This window comes from Silurus meridionalis, chromosome 22 (assembly GCF_014805685.1).
Source record: "Silurus meridionalis isolate SWU-2019-XX chromosome 22, ASM1480568v1, whole genome shotgun sequence".
NCBI lineage: Eukaryota > Metazoa > Chordata > Actinopteri > Siluriformes > Siluridae > Silurus > Silurus meridionalis.
This window is the reverse complement of record NC_060905.1, coordinates 12288147-12308175: the sequence shown is the minus strand read 5'-3', so window position 1 is coordinate 12308175 and position 20029 is coordinate 12288147. Positions and strand designations below refer to the sequence as shown.

At 38.2% G+C, this 20029-nt stretch overlaps 2 protein-coding genes across 5 annotated transcripts in view; one reads left to right on the top strand and one right to left on the bottom strand.

The window, feature by feature from the left end:
• dlgap3 (discs, large (Drosophila) homolog-associated protein 3) overlaps positions 1 to 1569 on the top strand; it is a 155336-nt gene extending 153767 nt beyond the window's left edge. For all 4 annotated transcript variants that reach the window (XM_046834838.1, XM_046834840.1, XM_046834839.1 and 1 more), the window contains 3 exons: positions 228 to 319; positions 484 to 630; positions 1046 to 1569. In XM_046834838.1, coding sequence (XP_046690794.1) covers positions 228 to 319; positions 484 to 630; positions 1046 to 1363 — 557 coding nt within the window. In that variant the 3' untranslated portion in view covers positions 1364 to 1569. The remainder of the gene's footprint in view (positions 1 to 227; positions 320 to 483; positions 631 to 1045) is intronic.
• A 5403-nt stretch (positions 1570 to 6972) lies between these two features.
• On the bottom strand, positions 6973 to 15000 carry ilf2 (interleukin enhancer binding factor 2). The gene is made up of 15 exons (XM_046834841.1): positions 14845 to 15000; positions 14044 to 14103; positions 12719 to 12761; positions 11430 to 11534; positions 11124 to 11201; positions 10939 to 11041; positions 10443 to 10508; positions 10239 to 10355; positions 10085 to 10163; positions 9774 to 9861; positions 9404 to 9465; positions 9172 to 9286; positions 7578 to 7668; positions 7273 to 7460; positions 6973 to 7139 (listed from the first exon to the last, which is right to left on the bottom strand). The coding sequence occupies exons 1-14, from the start codon at positions 14847 to 14849 to the stop codon at positions 7309 to 7311; spliced, it is 1164 nt and encodes a 387-aa protein (XP_046690797.1). The 5' UTR covers positions 14850 to 15000; the 3' UTR covers positions 6973 to 7139; positions 7273 to 7308.
• Positions 15001 to 20029: the final 5029 nt, after the last annotated feature.

Here is a 20029-nt window from a genome sequence, read left to right as displayed (position 1 = left end):
TGTATGTAGTATACTGTTGGATTTTATTGACTCATATATTTATCAGGATGATTCCTTAATCATAGGAATTGCCACTGAAAAGTCATTTTGTGTATATCTTTTATATTGCAACAAATTCAGATTTTATACTTGGTTTACCCAAAATAAATTATTGTTCTACATCTGAATTTAGTCTAAAAGAAAGTCAGTGTGCTTTCTGTTACAAGCTCTTCTTTTCTCTCCTGTAGTGCTGGAGCTGATCAGAGCAGCAGTGGGCAGTGCACAGATGTTAATGTCCCAAAAGGTGCAGCAGTTCTTCCGATTGTGCCAGCAGAGTGTGGTAAGCAACAAGCCTTTTCTTTCGGGTCATGGCATGATTTCTAATACTACTGCTAATGAATTTCATAATAACCTCATTATTGTTTATATTTTGAGATTTAAAAAGAACCACCTTTAAACTAGGGTACTGGGTTGATTTATCAATCCTCACACATATTCCCTCAGGACCCCACGGTATACCCCCAGCCCACCACTCAGGACCTGGCTGGTTTCTGGGACCTGCTACAGTTGGCCATTGAGGATGTACGTGTGAAGTTTCAAGACCTGCAGCAGATCAAGGAATCAGGCTGGAGGCTGCCTCCTGAGAAGAAGGTGAGAATGAAGGGTTATTCAGAGGCACTGTATGCCCAGATAACCCCAAGAGCCAAGACTTCAGTGGGCAGAGAAGCTGCTTGTGTAACCGAAACTGGCAATACACGCCTACGTGAGCAACAAAAAAATAGTGATTGAACTACTCTATAGACCTCTGCCAAGCATCACATTCTGTTCTTACTAAATGATTCAAACTCATACTATCGATAATTAATATCTAAACTTCTCTTCTTTCTTTTTTCCTTTCCCATCTGCATTATAATAACATGGTCTATCTTCTTCTTCTACATGATTCCCTCTGTAATGTATGTGTGCATTTGACGTCTTTTTTGTCCTACATCCACATCCACATCCACATCTATCACTCGTCATCTCCCATTCTGTGCCCCTTACTACCGCCACCCCTCCTTCTCAGGAGGAAACAAAGCTTCCTCCTCCATTACCAAAGAAGCCAGCAGGTGGTGTGACTGGAAGTCTACGGGCAGAAAGCATGGCAGAGGCAGGAGTGGGAAGCACAGCTGGTACGCTAATGATCTCTCGTGGTCGCAGTATGCCTATTCCTTTGCCATTGCGAGAGAAATCCCTAGAGTTGGCTGATCGGCAGAGGCTGGAAGCAAGGCGGCGGCTCCTTCAAGCAGGCCCCAAGCGAGCTGCTTCTTTCCGTCAGAATTCAGCCACAGAAAGTGGGGACAGCATCGAGATCTACATCCCCGAGGCACAGACCAGACTGTAAGACAGCCAAGATCAGATTTGTCCATGAAACAAATATCGCAAGCCTCCTCTCCCTTTTCGAGTGACTCACAGTATAGCTCACCTACCAAGCGTCATTCATGGAGAAGAGGCAGCATGGGTACTTTCTGGAAGAAAGGTTGCTCACTTGTTTGTGTTGAAACTTGCAGATTAATCCTCACTGATTAAAAAGGGCTCCCACCAGCACAACCACGTGGTACGAGACTGGGTTTTTTCCTTTCACAAGGATTTTATATACTTATTTAATATCCCGAAAACTTAGGACTTTTTTCAATAAATGTCTCCGCAGAATACGGGTGCAATATTGTCTTGGTGAGAGGATTTTAGAAATTTAGCTACAAATAGCAGACTCTCTTTTGATATTGTCTTGATATCTAAACTGTTAATTTAGTTTTGCTAGTGTGGTGACAAGTAGCTCCTCTCACTGTGAAACAGCAGCACACTCTTGTGGCCAGGTTAGATAAGTGCATCGCAAAATCTCAGGCCTGCATAGATGAATTTGGGCTCCATCCCAGTATCCCTTGCTCACAACAGGTCAGATCTCTTGCTGTAAATAGTCAGTAATCAACAGGGGTATCTCCTTTATTCAAACAAAGTCCCCATTACTATTTAATTTACACTATCCATTGAAGATAGAGACAAAGTTCTCAAGATCTAATTTGCTTCATCTAATCATATTTCTGCTTTAACCACACAGAGACAATCGCTTTCCTGGTAACTGTTTTAGTATAGCAAAGCTTGTTAGTCCTTCCTCAAGTCCACTTATGTGTAAAAGAAAAAAGAATTGAGGAAATTTGCTGCATTTAAGTCACTATTGCCCGAACAAAAGTATTTGATTATAGGAATTTTTCCAAAATGTAAGAGAATAAAAAACTGGGTTTAGATGTGCAGTTAAATTTTTGGTGCATTTTGGTGCGCCATGCCCCCTTCCAGCAAAAGACATTGCTGAAAACTCCAGACCTCAAATTTTTGGCCTGGATGATTTTAGTTATTATTACATCGTATTATTTACTCGCACATGTGCGTGTATGTGTGTTCAAAAAGTCAGTGTTTTGTTTGTTTGTTTGTTTGTTTGTTTTTTTCTTTCTTTTCTTTTTTTTTTTTTTTGCAATTTTGAACTAAATAATACAAGGTAATGGCTGCCCGCTGTGACACTGATGTTCTGTTTTGTTTTTGGGTCATCTATAGAACTATAGAGATTAAAAAGTATTTAATAGCAAATAGTATATTTTATAAATGACATTTTCAGATTTAAATATGAAAAGAGAAATCCCTATCAAACTTGAAGCATTAATCCATGTACCAGAAAAAGAAAAGAAGACAAAGGGTTAGACAAACGAAAGAAAGAGCAGGATACCTTTGCAGTGTCACATACCTGGATTTTCAGTGTTGCCTATACAGTATGTTGTTAAATATTTATTCAAAGTCATATGGAGCCTGCTGCTTGAAGTGCCCAATTTTTCTTCTCTCACTCTTGACCTCAGCTTTGACAGGCTACTGGTATAAATTTTGAAATAAAGAAGAGCCAGGAGCCACTTATAGTCTTTGTTGTCCTGTATAGACTAGCTGTGCCTAATTAGCACTTTTGTGTGGCTTTTCAAGTGACTATGATATTTTACTCAATATAAAGTATGTTATTCATATGGAATAGGTATGGTTCTGATCATTCAATTTGTAACACTTTACTGGATATTCACTTCAGCCAGTAATCTATGTAACATGCATGCCTTTTATTACATTCATGTACAACTTTTTATACTTTTTCAGTGAATCCATTATGCTAGTTATGCTGTAATTTATTTTATTTATACTTTTTTAATTTTTTTTTTTTAACTAACCCACTTTCAGATTGAGGATATACGTATGCCAATGACTGCACTTATCTAGCCTTCGTCTCCTTAATCTATTTTTGAAATTGCAGATCAGCAGCATATAAAAATTTAGGGAATGTCAAATACATCAAATATCTGGCCGAGCATGTCAGAAAACAGGAAAGCACAAAAGACTATTCCCTTTTCCACTGTGAAGGACTTCTGTCCATTTGGCATACTGGACTCCACATTACTAGTTGTCCTTCTAGACTTATGATTTTAAATGTTTTCCAAAAGAATGGTTTTTTTTTTATTTCTCATAAGAAAATGTTTTTTGTTGCTGTTGTTTGGTTGCTTGGTTATTTTTCTTTAAGCATCAGGCATTTGCATTTTTTTGGATGGACCCTTTACCTGTTTGGAAGACTGACATGGAATCAGCTGCACACATTGAACAACACAGGCAAAGTGTGTCCTGGAATAAATGGATAGACGATCTTCCAGCGTAAACATTTCACACACTTCAGTTGTCAGCTCACCTCTCTGCCTCATCTTCCGGATCTGAAACATGACCCAGGCATATTTGGGGTACATGGAATATGAGGAAGAAAACAAGGGACTTTCTACACATTTTCTATTCTACACATTACTGTCCCATGCCTTGTGTTAACAAAACACACCTAACAAGGACTCTTGGTCGTATCTCTTGTTGTTATTCTACGGGCTTCTAGAAGCGAAAGCAGCTTGCAGGCCCCGTCCTCACCATTCTATCATTAGCATTAGATTGTGCAGATGATTATCTTTTGGTAGCACAGAAGAGCTTTGTAGCAGCGTGTGTTTAAGGCACTTTGGTGTAGATTTTTTTTCCTTCTTCTCTATAATAAATCAGTACTTAATCACTGGATTTCACATGGGTCATAGACTTTTAAACAATTACTGTGTAATTAAATATATCCTCTTACTCTGTTTTACTATGATGTACATATATCTGTTGCATTGGAAGTTATTGTATTATATGAATTATCATGACAATAATTATTATCATATTATAAAGAGAAGTTGTTCCTTAACCTCTATGTTTAGACTATGGATAACGTATTTGCAAAAAGTGTGTTCTATTGCACCCCTGTTAACCACCAGGGAGAATCAGCTGGATACCTTTACTGAGACCATCGAAGTCACAAAGTGACATGTGGTAACAGTATTTGTGTTAAATACCGCCATCAAAAAGTCATCTTCCATTTCTGTCTTGGCACCTCATACACAGTTGAACCGCATGTATACAATAGGAAGTGATAATTGACAGCTTGTGACTACGACCAGAGAATAGTTAACCTGTTCTAAAAAAAACTTCGGATAGACTCTTCTCATGTCTTCTACCTCACTTAGGATATTTTTATATATTGCAAGCACCCTTTCTTGTGGAAATTTGTGGCATTTAAAAATTGCTCTGTACTGTTACTTAGACCCACCTTACATTGCTGAGATGGCTTCTCCCTCAGCATCATCTCCGCCAACAATACCATATCCACACCCATAAATAGTTGACCAGAAGGTTGTTGTTAGTTTCTTTTTTGTTTCTTTTTAAATGCCCTAACCCCATACTGTTAACTGCTGAGTGACCGTGCCATGTCAGCCGGGTACCACATACAACACTAGAGCTAGAGTAGAGTTTTGCTCTAATCACCCATTATTGTCCCCATTGTGCCTTGTTTTCCCACAGTACTATCTGCCCAACCAACACTACTCTGATTCAAGCACGTTGAAAAAGCTCACACCCGTGGGTTTTGATAATATAAACAACCCTGTCACTTAAATGTTGGGCAAACATTATTATGCTTGTATCGCATGTTGTTTAGAAGGACTGTCAAATATTTTAGTTTGTTATTGCCAGATAAAATTGTAAGCCCTGTAGGCTGGAACAATGAAGTTTCAGAAGTGGGCTTATCAGACTGCAGCTAAACTTGGAATGCCACGAAGATATGTATATTTGTCTCAGCAAAAGGGGGGCAGCGGCTCTGCTGGGGATAAGATGCCTTCCTTGGGAGAAGTGCTCCATTGGAGAGAGACAGTTACCACAGACAGAGACTTCCCCCTACTTGCCTGGTAGTAGTGAGGGGTCACAGTGGCACAGTGATTTTGAAAGTCAACCAGCAACCAACTGGAACTAAGTATAAGGCTTTTAAATTGTGCTTTTCGGTTCTGGACAGCCTTGCAGAAAGATCCATTCTATTGGGACCATACACGATTAGGCTCTGTGAGATTCAGGGCTGTAGTACCAGGGCTGAACAGTGGGGCACAGGCTGTATTGTTAAGGCAGCAAACACAAGGAGACTGGTAACCCAATATCTGGGAGGTTTCGGAAAGGTGCTGCTAGACATCAACATGTTGAACATTGTGATTCTTCCTGGCAAACCCTAAACAGCCCACTGGGACAAGATGGAATATTGCCATGTGTTTTTCTTTCTATTAATGATGATGATGGCTCGTTCCCAAAATTTAGCATTAAGGTTACAGTGTCCTGCTCATAGTGCCAAGCTGGCCAGCAGTAGGGTTTCTTTCACCCATTTATGCTAATGATCATTTGGCCACTCAAGGCATGTTCTGCTCCTCATGACATTGTGGCGTAACGTATTCTCACAGCCTGTGGCTATTAGGAGTGGTGAAATAGAATGCAAGTGGCGCTATGAATCTAAGATAATTTCTTAGTTCTAAGTTTTTACATATAAAAAAGCTATAAATGCATCTATTTATTAGAAAAATCATACAGCACCTTTTTTTTGGACGATCTCATGCATGCATGTACACAAACAGAAGGTATCCAAATGATTCTCACCACCTCTGGAGGTTCTCTGTTGTTTATAGAACCTTATTTACATACATACTAGCATTTACAATGTACAAAGAGCTACCTTATTTAGATGACATTTTTATTGCTGCTAAAGTAGAAGGTGGATTGGAAGAAAATACATGTTTTAAAATTTAGCAAACACCTATATTCTGCTAGACCTGGGCTGCTGCATGCAAGATTATGGATGAGATTTTAAATTGGGAATCAGTTTGTTCATAGCACCTGGAGTTGTGAATTACATCATTTAAAACTGAATTCAAAACTTTTCTTTGGGTGATTTTTTACAGACTGAAAAATAATGTGGGCATTCTGTAATGTAGCAAAATCAGTTTACACTCCTTTAATTGTTCCTCACTGACCTGTTTAAAGAATATAGCACTGTATTTCACCATTATGTTTGACTACTTACATCAGTACTCACTTTTTTTTATTATTTAATGTGTAATACAGACAAACACTAACATTGTTTTTAATTTTATACTTTTTCTTCCCTTCATGCCAATTTTACAGGCCAGATCAAACAGCAATAGCATACTGCTTCAGCCTGTTTATATTGTATATGAAACATGTACTGCTGGTTGTTTTAAGAATAAAGTTGCAGCTAACCACAAAGGGCCTGTGACCAATGTTTTAGAGTCAGAAAGCCACTGTTCCCTTGCCATAGACATGTACAGCTCAATGTGCAGTAGCTGTAAATTAAGACAGAAGGCTCACTGTGATGTGGTTAATCTAACACAGAATGTAACACTGTTAATGGCTGTAAACATTTATTTTAAATTATGATAAAGCTATTTTAGCAAGCGCGATCATTCTTGTCCTGTTGTTTGTGTCCGTCTTTTTTTCTTCCTTTTTTTTCTTTCAAAAGCTGCCATTCATAGCATCACGCTACACTTAAGAAGTCTTAGTAACACGAGATCAAAATAACCAACACTATTAAACAGATAAAAACTTTAATTTATCAATGATGGATACAAAATAAAAAAATACAACAGAACATAAAAGTGGACAACTCAGCTCCCCTCCTTCGTTGGTTTAAGCAACAAGTGGAAAAAAGCAAAGCAGGATTCCTTGCAAAAACAAGGGGGGATGAAGGGCAAACACTGCATGAGGAAAAACAGAAATATTAATAAACAATACATTTCCAATGAGCCATGACGGATCGGTCCAAATCTACTATGTAAAAGCATTAATTTCCACCGCTAAACTTTCAGAGCATCGACACAAGTGTCTTACATGAGAAGATAGGACTTATTGTACGGTCAGTGAGAGTCACTCCTGCGTCTCCATGCTTTCATCCTCTCCTTCTCCTCCCTCTTCCAACGCCTCCTCTTCTTCTTCTTTACGCTCTGGAGGCTTCTCATAGGCTTTCTCAGATGGAGTGACAATCACACCATCCCACGTAGACATTTCCACAGCCAGGTCTACAGACAACCACAAGAGAAGCTCATATATCACATTTGAAGCATATATCACATTATAAAAGCAAAGATTGTAATGCACTGTACTTTTTTTTTGTTAGGTTAAAGTAGAAAACTTACAACTGGCATCTCCCTCAAGTCCTAATATCTTCCTGTAGCCACCATGGGAAAGAACCCTTACCAGTGTCTGAGCTGTAAAACACACCATATCCTGCAAACACATACAATATCAGTCATAAAGGTAATTATTAAATGACATTTGCTAATACACTCAAATTAATAATCTGGAATTCAAAATGACTTAAGTCTCCGTTTGCTGTGTTAATAACCTCCACTCTTCAGGGAAGATGTTTCACACTAGATTTTGGAGAGTTATTTTTGTGCTCATCCACAAGGGCATTATTAAAGTCAGGTACTGATATAGGTGAGGAGGCCTGGGGTGCAGTTAGCATTCACATTCATCCCAAAGGTGTTCAGTAGGATTGAGGTCAGAGCTCTATAGCAGTACAAGCAAGATCTTCAACTCGTAATCATAAAAACCATAGTGTCATTAAAACCGTCCCAATACTACCGTAATTTCCAGACTATTAAGCCGCACCCACTGAATTTGACAAAGATTTTTATTTTGAACATAAATACGCCGAACCTGTCCATAGGCCGCAGGTGTCTACATTAAAACTAATGAACTTTACACAGGCTTTAACGAAAGACGGTGTCTGTTAAACGGCTTGTATTTGAACAGTAGCCTAAGAAAGTCATTGTTCACTTTCTTCCTCCTTCCTTTCACAAGTTTTCACACGAATTCACACGAGTTTTTCTTTTGGCATCGTCGTGCGTTTAAAAATCACCATCGGTGAATTTTTTCTCCCGATGCCGTGCAGCTCAGAACACAGGTGAAGGGTGTTTTTTCATGCCCGTGTTGTTTATCAGCGTGTTGAAAGATTCACATTTCCTGTAGAAAGTCCGAGTGAGCGGCAGGTAAAACATCAGAGGAACATCATCCATATTTATGATGTGGTGCGGCCCGATTCAGTGGGAGCACATCCGATTTAATATAAAGAGTTTCATTGGTTCACCTGAACCCGTCCGGCAATTTCATTGGTCTAATGTTATGTCGCTCAGTTTTTTGGCTTGAAGCTTGTGAAACCGGGAAAAACCCATATATTAGCCGCTTCGTTGTTTAAGCCGCAGGGTTCAAAGCGTGGGAAAAAAGTAGCGGCTTATAACCTGGAAAATACGGTACTTTCAATAATGTGTAGATTTTATTTGACATTTCCAAAAAGATTGCTGGTACACAAAAAAGATTTTTGCTGTTATATAAAACAATATAAAGAAATGAGTGATACAGTTTTAGCACATTTCCAGGCATTTTCTTTTCTTAACGCCATGCCAGCTTCTATGGCTAAGTTCATGGTGAAAACCAGGTTTGTAAAATCAAATAAGATGTTAAAGATTTGTTTTTTTTTATTTCTTCTAAAACCTTAAGACTAAATTTGGATTAACTTGAATAGAATAAACAGAAAATATTTCCATTACTTCATTTACACTTAATATAATATTTAGCTAATCAAACTAAGAATATTAGCCTGTTTATTAGCAAACACAATGTGGTTTTCACCTTTTTATTATGTCTTTTTGGAGTTTTTATTTATCCTGTTCCATTTTTATGTAAAATGTCACTTCCGGGTACAAGTAAATTACAAAAAGTCTTCACCTGTTGCTCCAGGGTCATTACAGTGTGTATGCGAAAGTTCCCGCTCTCACATGGATCGGTGATGCCTACAGATCCCGGCAGAAAAAGCCCTGCTGCTAGCATCTGGAGACAGCGTCTTCATAACACATGCACAGACACACACATGTAAAGTAAAAAATAAATGCCTGACTAGACAAACTGTTAGCAAAGTAACTTCAAGGAATAAAATCACTTCAAAGCACTGGTAGCTTACCTGTAGGCAAGGTTAAGGGAAAGAGGTTGTCTGGAGGGGTTATTCATAACAGCTGAGTGCCCCTAAATGCACAATATACACAGCAATGTCAGCCTCAAATCAGATCTCTATTTTATGGTATATGATTTTCAGATGGGAAGGTCTTCACACTGTATGTATGGTTGTTACTCAAAGAGGTTTAAGGGTACTAAGCACAGCTGTGTGAGCTCAACAAGTTTTGGGTAAGCTTAAAAGAAATCTATTGGCACAAAACCGTTACTAAAAGAACAATTAGTGTGGCCCAGATCTAATCCAGGAGAACTTGGAGGGAAAGTAAAGATCACAGAGCAGAGAGTCCAAATTGAATGCTGGATTTTGAGTCATGACTCACCAGAAGGTCCAAAATCCAGGGTGTGAGAGGTTCAAAGCCAGGAAAGCGCACCCGCAGATCCTTCAACAAGCGGATCAAAACCTTCACCCTAAGCAACACAACACACTTTGATTTACACAAACAGTCTGCTGGCATTTTGAAGTTGCTTCAGCAAAGCAACTTGGAAAAAGGGATCAAAGTCTACGAAAGCTCCACATTCACAAGGGAATGCTTAAAAACTCCAACAGACTTTGATCGTTTCTTTAAACAGATTTAACTCAACAAAGCGAAGAGGAATTAATGAAGGTCATGAACGGGACAAGCACTCTTACGTTGAGTGTGAGGCGTTCTCCTCAAACCAGCGAGCATGGCGAATGGCAGCCAGGGCACTCTGCAACACCTTGATGTCCACTTCAGACAGACAATGCTCAAGTCAAACAGTTGTCAGCACAATAATGCAGGAAGGTTTATTAGTTAGGGGCTTACGGTGGAGTTCAGGGTCAAGTTTGCGTAGATTGGGAGGGATAGTAGTGATGAGGATCTTCACTGTAGCGTCAGCTGAGCTGATCTCAAAGCCAGTCTCATTGGTCAGCATTGACAGCACTAAATCAGAATGGGGCAAAGGAACACTAAAGTTATATGGAATAATGGCAGCAAAACTATTATCTGTATAAAAAAGCCCACACTTACCTTCAGCTGGGTCTTGGGTACGCAGAGTCTCCACTACTTTGTTTCCTAACGCAGCGACCGCCTCCACTGCAACAGACAAATGCTTTTACTTCAAATGTGTTTGCACAAGGAACCAGCTAACACAATATTTGAACAAAAAAACAAAAAAAAAAAAAAGCAGCGCAAATAAATTTAAATCAACCATAATGCGTATGATTCAATGTTATTAATCTCCTTAAAAAAAGAGTGTGAAGAGTTTTCCTGACAGATCTGAAAGCAAAAACAATTTCTGTGTTTTTTTTTAATTCATCTCATCTTTGACTCCAGCATGTCCTGTTTTACTGCTTCCTATCAATTTCTGAACAATAATGCCTAGCTAGATTGTTCTGAATTTGGAAAGCAGATTTGTTTACAATGCACTCAAATGCAATTTAGAATCCCATCCCCAACCAATACATTACTTCCAAACCAGAACTGACTTTCATGCTGTCAAAAACAGATAAATCAAAACACTTACAAGTTGGAAGAATCTTAAGGATAACAACAAGGTCAGCTACATTGTGTCCTGTCGTCATGGTGCCTTTTTTGTATGAGCCCACTTGCCGTACCTCTTCGATTTGCTGCAAATTAATGACAAAAAGCACAAATATTATTCAGCTGCTGAAACAGAAAGAACTGCTGTTAACTTGTGTAAAAACTCACCACTTCAAAGTTCCCAGGGGCGACAATTAAATTGTCAATAATATTATTGATCTTCGTCACTAAGGACAAAATGGAAGACTGCACACAAAAAAGAAAATCAGTATAGTGCCTAGGAATTAAACCAGGTTGAATAACAGTCTCAGTTTCTGCTTTCAAAAATCCCCCAACTGTGATAATAGCAATGAGTACAGACAACAAGAACACTATAGCGGTAATGTTTCAATTCTTTACTTTCCAGGTGCTGGCCTACTTTTTTCTTTAAATATAAATTATAGATGTACATAAGTGAACAGAGTGGAAGATTACCTGCTCAGCAGAGGTAGGACTCAGGTCTTGGTTTCGCTTCAGCAGAGCTTCACTAAATGAAGTCTCATCAGGAGCTGGCTTCACCCTTGGAAAGGCCATCTCACACTGGAACGTGGAGAAAACTAACTGAGTCACAAACATTCCAGATATTTTCTGCAGTACGTTTCTGAAAGTCAGACTGTATGACCCCTTTCTTAAATGCCAACTAAATTATATAACAGCAACACATGTTCCATGTAAACACCTGGTGTTCCGAATGACTAAAGCACACAATAAACTAGTCTTTCATTCCAGACAAAACACTTGCCCTCCCTCAATTTAATATAAATGTATACCGTAATTTCCTATGATTATAAAGCGCACGCTTATATAAGCCGCACCCACCGAATTTTACAAATATTTTTATTTTTAACATAAATATGCCGCACCTGTGTATAAGCCGCATGTGTTTACACTGAAACTAATGAACTTTACACAGGCTTTACTGAAAGACAGTGTCTGTTACACGGTGTAACAGGTGAAATATGTTGTGGCTCCTTTAAGAGCAGAGCATTTTGGAAACAGCACGTCACTGCATTCTGCCGGTATTACTGCGTGTGTGTGTGGAGACTGTAGATTATGTGCTCATTATTTTCTGACGCTCATTTCTAAGTTTCTTTGACTAACCCGTAACGCTGTTGCCAAGAAAAATAAAAAAAGCACGAGTTTTGGAAACCTGTCTGTGCTTATATGATTTCTGTTGCAACTGGAGTTAGCGAGCTCTCCCTTCACCCAGACTCAACGCGTTACAACGGCTTGTATCTAAACAGTAGCCGACCAAGAAAGTCATTGTTCACTGTCTTCCTCCTTCCTTTCACAACTACTGTATTTCTCTCGGGAGTTTATCTTTTGTCATTGTCGTGCGTTTAAAAATCAACACCGGTGAAAGTTTTTTCTCCCGATGCCGTGCAGCTCAGAACACAGGTGAGGTGCATCTTTTCGTTTCCGTTCGGAAATTTAATTAGTCTAATGTTATGTCGCTCAGTTTTTTGCCTTGAAGTTTGTGAAACCGGGAAAAACCCAGAAAAAATTCATAAGTTAGCCGCTTCGTTGTTTAAGCCGCGGGGTTCAAAACGTGGGAAAAAAGTAGCGGCTTATAGTCCGAAAAATACAGTATATAATATACGCCATGTATTCCCTTTGTACAAAATTATATGTTCGCAATGACAGTCCCAGAGAAATTCTTCACATTTACGTGAAGTACAGAAAAAAAAGGGGTAAAAGCTAAAATGAATGAAAAAGTCACTTACAACATAAAAGTCAAATGGTATGTGTGGGACAAAGGGACGGTACCTGAAAATAAAAACAGGCATAAGCAAAGACAAAGCAGCCAAAACAATTATTAACTTGTTAACATGCAGAAAGCAAAATGCAATATACTAATGTAAAATGCAGAATGTATATTGTATAAAGAAAATTATACGGACGCAAGTGTATATAGTATACAAGTATACTATAGGTATATACATTCTCTAAACGTATATAATTCTATACTATAAGTATATACTACACTATATGTAAGCAGTAAACTACTGTAATATCACCCAATTTATAAAGCAGCATTCTAACATTATTATACAGAATACATAATGCAGTATAAGCAATGACAACATGCAAAATGCTTGCAGAATGTATAGCACATTACACTGATGTAACGTATAAAGGGGTACACTACTGTTATTATACAGAATGTACAGCACATTACACTGATGTATTAAGGGGTACACTACTGTTATCATCCAGTATGTACAGCACATTACACTGATGTAACGTATTAAGGGGTACACTACTGTTATCATACAGAATATATAGTACATTATACTGATGTAAGGTATTAAGGGGTACACTACTGTTATCATACAGAACATATAGTACATTACACTGATGTAAGGTATTAAGGGGTACACTACTGTTATCATTGAGAATGTATGGGGTAGTGGTGTAATGTAAGCATACAAAAGGTGTAATGCTGTACGCCAGTGAAAGCATATAGAATGCATAAAGCATTACAGTGATGTAATACAGTGTGATGCATAAAACAGGGGTCCTCTAACTACATCCCTTTAAACAATGACAGAGACATTTTAAAAATTTATTTTATTCCTATCATGTCTGTATTTGATAAGGGTTAGCTTTCAAACTATATTTCCCTTAGTTATTAACGCAACCAAATTATTCCCCCACTACCCAATGGTACATTCAACATAAATGTAAATGTTATAATTTCAATAGCATTTTCAACATTTTATTATGATCGTAATAATGCTCTTTTGATAGGCTAACGAAACAATAAAATAATAAAACTAGTCTAGCATTAGGAGGTATAAGAAATACATTTAAATTCATAAAAACTCCACAATAATTCTTGTAGTCACTCCAGTCCATGGCATTTTTTGGCACCCATTAAAGAAAGGAAAAAGAATGTGGCCCTCGCAAAAAAGATTTTTTAGGGACCCCTAGTATAGAATGTATGTATAAAGATAAAGAGCTTTATAACGATCTAATCATACAGATTGAATGAAGCATTGCACTGAGATAAGCATGCAGAATGTAAGTATGGTTATAAACTGCTCACCCTTGTACCAGACCCCCACGGGAGCCAAACCGGCCACCACGGCCCCTTCCCCGATCTCCTCTGTGGAGAAAAGAAACAATGTTATTTAACTCTGTTTAACATAGATATTCAGGAGCTACAATCTTCTAAAATTAGGGGTGAAAGTTCCATGGTTTTGCTCCCTGCATCATACAGTTGAATCTATAAAACATACAAGTATTAAATTGGTAATTGAACATAATATTTGTTCCAGTTCTTGGTTAATAATCAGACACTAAATGTTTGTTGTTAAAGGTTAGGAGACGGGGATTTTATTATTTTACAGACATGGCAACCCTGTTCCGGGCACAATAACTCTGGCTGGAGAGAAAGGATCAGTGCTGCAGGTTTTCATCTAAATAACATTAACCAATGTGTGGAAAAGAGATTTGGCAAATCAAATTGGCGATTAACAGTATGTAGTCTTCACTGCGCTTGCTGTAATATAAAAATGCCAGTATTGTGAACACAGGACACGCGTTAGTCAGCAGGCTCAGGTTGTGTATCGTGTTTCATTCATTGTAGTAATGACTACACTGAACGACCGGCATGTTTTTCTGATGCTCTTCGGGAAGAGTGAGTGCACGAACATAACCGCGCTCCTCACACTCCCCTGAACATCACCGAGGCTCGCTGAAACCAAACGCACAATCTGGCTATGAAAGGAATTAGCCGGGTGACGCTAACTAGCATAAACCCAACCGAGTCTGCAGAGGTGTCTCGGTAACTGCAGTAAAACTAAATCCTATAAAGCGATGAAAGCAGGAGAAACGCACCGCTCACCTCATTGCGTACGACGTTTTGGCGGATTAAAGAAGAAACCAACGCGTGAAGAGTCACCGGTAAACGGTGTGCAGCTACTACTGTATTCGGGGCTCTGCTGCGTCTCTGAGAGCGAAGGAAACAACGGAAACCAGACAATAGCTGCACCGGAACTAAAATAAACCCGGAAGTACAGGTTTCAAAATAAAAGGAAGCCCCGCAATGTTTTCACTATTATACACATAACAAATTATCAGTGGCGGTACCTGGGCATTCAGTGGGGACTTACCCGACTTAATCCACCTCTTAATACCACCACTATCACTTCACAATAATAGAAACCATCAATACTATACAAAAATGCAATATAACAATGCATGGCATTACAGTGAGAGATTGGCATTTCGAATATTAAAGGAGAATACCATTTTACTAAAGCAAGAAACCCAGTTAAGACCCCAAACCTCTACACTACAACCGCAACTGTGCCACATACATCATCTGGAGCAGTTCAGAATCAATACTTGTCTAATAACATGACAAAAACATAAAAAAAAAAAGTATCATACTCACCAGAGATGCATACTCACATCATTTGCACCGCTCCTCAGAGGCTGTAAGTCAGTGGTACCAGTTGTATTCACTGGTCTGGAAGTGGTGAACAAACCCTTTCCCGGGCTAAGACAAACTAACTATCTTAGGGGTTGGGTGACCTCACGATGTCTAGCTTTTCTTGAAAATTTATTTTTAAGTATGTCCGAGACCAAATCCATTTCTCTTCCTCCGTAGTCATAAAAAAGTCGAACTCAGATGTATTAATGTGTGCAGCATGCTACAGGCATGTTTTGCCAGTCGAACTTGGCTGTAACAGTTTCCCTCTGACCAACCAATCAGAGGACGGAAAATGCTGACACTATTCTGGGCCAGCTAGCTGCCCTGTGAGGCGAATTTTAAATCTGATTGGTTGAAGAAACAGACACATTGCTCATATAGTTTAAGGTACATTGGCCAGCACTACTGATTCCGAAGGCCCTGGGAAGATTAGATTGACATGGCAGCACATAGAGGCTGAAATCTGATTGGACAAAAAATCTAACATACACATACACGTACTGGAAGTAGTGCAGCCAAGAGAAGCTACGAAATGAAGAGAATGAACTGTTGGGAATAAATTAATACAATTTCAAGGAACAGTTATTAGAATTTAAGTTGTAAATGTAGGTCAGTGCTTCTGATAGTGTTTAGGTCAGCAGAGAAGGCCTTGCTGGCCCTGACAGCCCACCACTGCAAATGATTAATAATAAAATATACATACTACTATTAGTACTTTTATAATAATAATAAGAAGATGTAGAAAAAGAAATATGTTAGGAGTAATAAAGTTGTATACAGAATGTATAATGCAGTAAACCAACGGAAAGAGGGATACAAAATGTAGAAAGCAGTACTCTAATGTAAGTATAAAGAATGTAATGCTGTATAGAATATACAGTGTATAGAATGCATGCAGCAGTATTCTTATGTAATCATACATAGTGTATAAATCATTCAACTGATATAATCATACAGAGTGTATAAATCATTCCACTGATATAATCATACAGATTGTATAAATCATTGCACTGATATAATCATACAGAGTGTGTAATGCATTGCACTAATGTGAATGGTGCAAATGTGAAGGTGCAAATATAAACAGCTCACCCTTGTACCAGATCCCCACAAGAACCAAAACAGACACTACCACTAGACTACTTCTACTAATAATCATAATAATAAAAATGATAAAAAATAATAAGAATACAATTATTAATAGTAAAAAATGTAAATACTACTATTACTAATAAAAAGTCTTCGAAAAATCTTCCTGAAACTTCCATAAGCTCTAACTCTGAATTATGTGTACAGTGGAAAAGACCCTGCAATTTCACACATCAGGTTGGAGATGTGTTATGAATGGAATAGCAGAACAAAAGGCAAATTTAAATTCCACTTAGAAAAACACAATCACTCTCTCTTGTTTACATAAAATACTGTCTAGTGTACAAACATTTCTCCCAAGTATGCAATCATAAAACCTTAACAGAATGTGATTGAAATTCAAGTATTTTTTCTATATCTTTACAAACAAGTAATTGTATGTTATGCCTTGTGTTTCTAGCAAAAAAATAAAAATAAAAAAAACTGGCTGCAGCTACTGTGAGCATGTTTGTGTTTCTGTTTTGGAAGAGGATGAGAAAGTGCTCTGTATCATTGTTGTGGCAAGGATAACTGGCGTCTCCATCTGGCTGCTGTGCAAACTATCGAGATGCAACACAGAGAGACACTGAGAATTCTTTTTCACCAAAGCTGAGATTCTCAATGAGAGTATTACCTTGTTAAGGCAGAATTAAATGCATATTGTATCAACTGCACAATACAACACATAAATAAAAAATGCACACAAAAATAAATATACAATTCTTATAAGAGACAGTCTTTAGTCACTTGACAGCCATCAAGGCATTTTGGAGCCAGGTCGTGTGTGACAATGCTTCTAAAATGTTTGCTAAAGGGGAGAGGAGAAAACTGAAAGAGACAATAGTTTGAGCTGTTGTAGTTTTGGGTAGTTAGTGGCAGGGAACTTTTATAGCAGTCCTAACTACTATTACCAAAATAGCTTCAAGTGTCTTTTGGTAGCTGATGTATGACTGGACATGTATCTCACTATCACACACACACAATCCAGTATTAACTGACTGACACATATCAGAGTTGATGGATTAAAGTACATTTTTAATGATCTTCAATGCAAACTCCTGCCTCTATTATTTCTGCTTCAGCTTACCCATTGCTCAGTTTGCAGACAGCGAGTGCTTCCAGATGACTGAGCTTTATTGATCCATCCTGTCCCTCTGCCTCTCAATGTTGCTCCAAACCAGTTTCATATTTTGCTTTGCTTCCACCTTTGATGTTAATTATAGGCTGCATTGTTAAAGGGAAGTGTGGAATAGCCCATTGAATGTAGCGCTGTGTTCTTCACATGTACATTATGGGATCTCATATTAATGTTTACAATGGTTAGGGATAGTCAGATATGAAGTTCTGTAAAAAGTTTAATCAGATATACTGTATAGACAGACAGAGCCCTGTGTTGCCTGTATTGCCAGAGCCCTATACTGTACAGACAGAGCCCTGTGCTGAGCATCAGTGTTGTACTGCACGATTGCTATTCTCATTCCTAATATTTCCACAGATTACAAAACAAATTATGGTTATGCCTTTACCTTTAAGATCACACATTTCAATTTCCACATATCTAATAGAAAGTATTGTTGTTGGCTGCAGTTATCAATTCAGTAAGTCATACATTGCTGCATGTGAGTAAGAGGAGGCAGGATCTCATGGCCTATAAAGAGTCAGACTTGATAATCAGCCCCCACAGTGTCCCCTGCCAACTTTGTGTTGAATCGCAGTGACCCTTCCTTCTAAGGCATCAAGTGGAGCCAAAACAGCCCACACATCATAACAGAGTCACCATTAGTTCTGTTATAAATGTATTGGTCCTTCAGGTATTTTTTTTGCCTCATTTTGAGTCATGTAGACAAATAATCTGACCCCACAATGTCACCACGATTATATATCAGTATCCTTGTAAGGACATTTGGTTCTCCACCAAGCTAAATGCACGCACACACACACACACACACACACACACACACACACACACACACACACACACACACACACACACACACACATTAAATGTTGAAAAAACAGCAGCTTTCTTGGTTCCCATAGCAGAAGTTCCTGTTATATATGCGCAAGAACACTGAGCAAATCAAATCAAGCGAACAGAGCACATAGTCAGCATAGTTTATAAATTTGAGACCCATATGCATTCTGTAAAATAATTTCATATATGTACTAATTATATCATTCACTTAAAGAATTCTTTGGAGCATGCCTACATGCATGGGCACAGGTACAGCACCAGTTAAAAGTAATGTGAAAGAGAATGTAAAAGACACTACAGTATAACAGCATGAACTGACCTTATAAAATAATTTTCTTTTATTATGCCTCTGCCACAACTTTCTATTATTAAATTCTGATAAGCCAAAGATTTTGCTCATTGGCCCAAAAACCAGTACACAGAAACTCCAGCATTTCAACCTGCATTTAGGATGTACTGTAAATACTAGTTCAACAGTTAAAGACCTGGGAGTTATTTTAGACAGCAAGTTGTCTTTTAAAAATCACCATGTTACAAAAACAGCCTTCTTCCACCTTAGAAATATTGCTAAGCTAAGAAACACGTTGTCTATATCTGGTGCAGAGAAGCTCGTCCACACATTCATGACCTCCAGAATAGACTATTGTAATGCATTACTAGGTGGTTGTCTTGCATCATTAATAATCAAGCTTCAGTTAGTCCAGAATGCAGCAGCCAGTTCTCACAAGGTCAAGAAAATATGACCATATAACCCCAATCTTATCGTCCCTATACTGGCTACCTGTTAAGTTTCGAATCGACTAAAACTACTGCTACTTACTTACAAACCACTAAATGGTTTCCCTCCCATGTATCTTACTCTATTAATTTTACTAAAACCTACTAAAACTTAGCAAACATAGGCCACGCTTTAAAAACTGAAATCATTACTCTTTTCTATACAAATTAAAGCCAAAGGACACAAGTAATAAACTCTACCTCATTGAATTTGTAACTTATACCAATGTAGGACCTCCAATTAGTTAAATTTAAGAAAATGACTAATATATTTTCTAGAGTACACAGCTGTTCAATTTATTTATTTATTTTTACATTTTGATGTTAGCCTGCATTTTTATAGAGTTAACACTGTACACAACCACAAGTACAAGGATATCCCTCGCATAAATGCTGGTTAAAAAAATGGTTAAAATAGCTTTTGAATGACTAGATTGTTCATCACAGCTTTGTGGTGTGAATTGGACCTTAGTAGACACACAGTTGTAAATTTAGAAAATGTGTCTTTCATCCAATGGATGTATGTGTTTATGTTTCCTTTGGGAAACTGGTGTTTCTCTTTGGTCCGGAGTGTGTTCAGATGCGTCCAATAGAGAATAGAGTGTGAAGGATGTGTGTTTGCATGAGGAAAGAACTGCTTACCTGGATGTGTCCCTCTGTGTGTGTGTGTGTGTGTGTGTGTGTGTGTATTTGTCAGTTCCTGGCACAAAAATA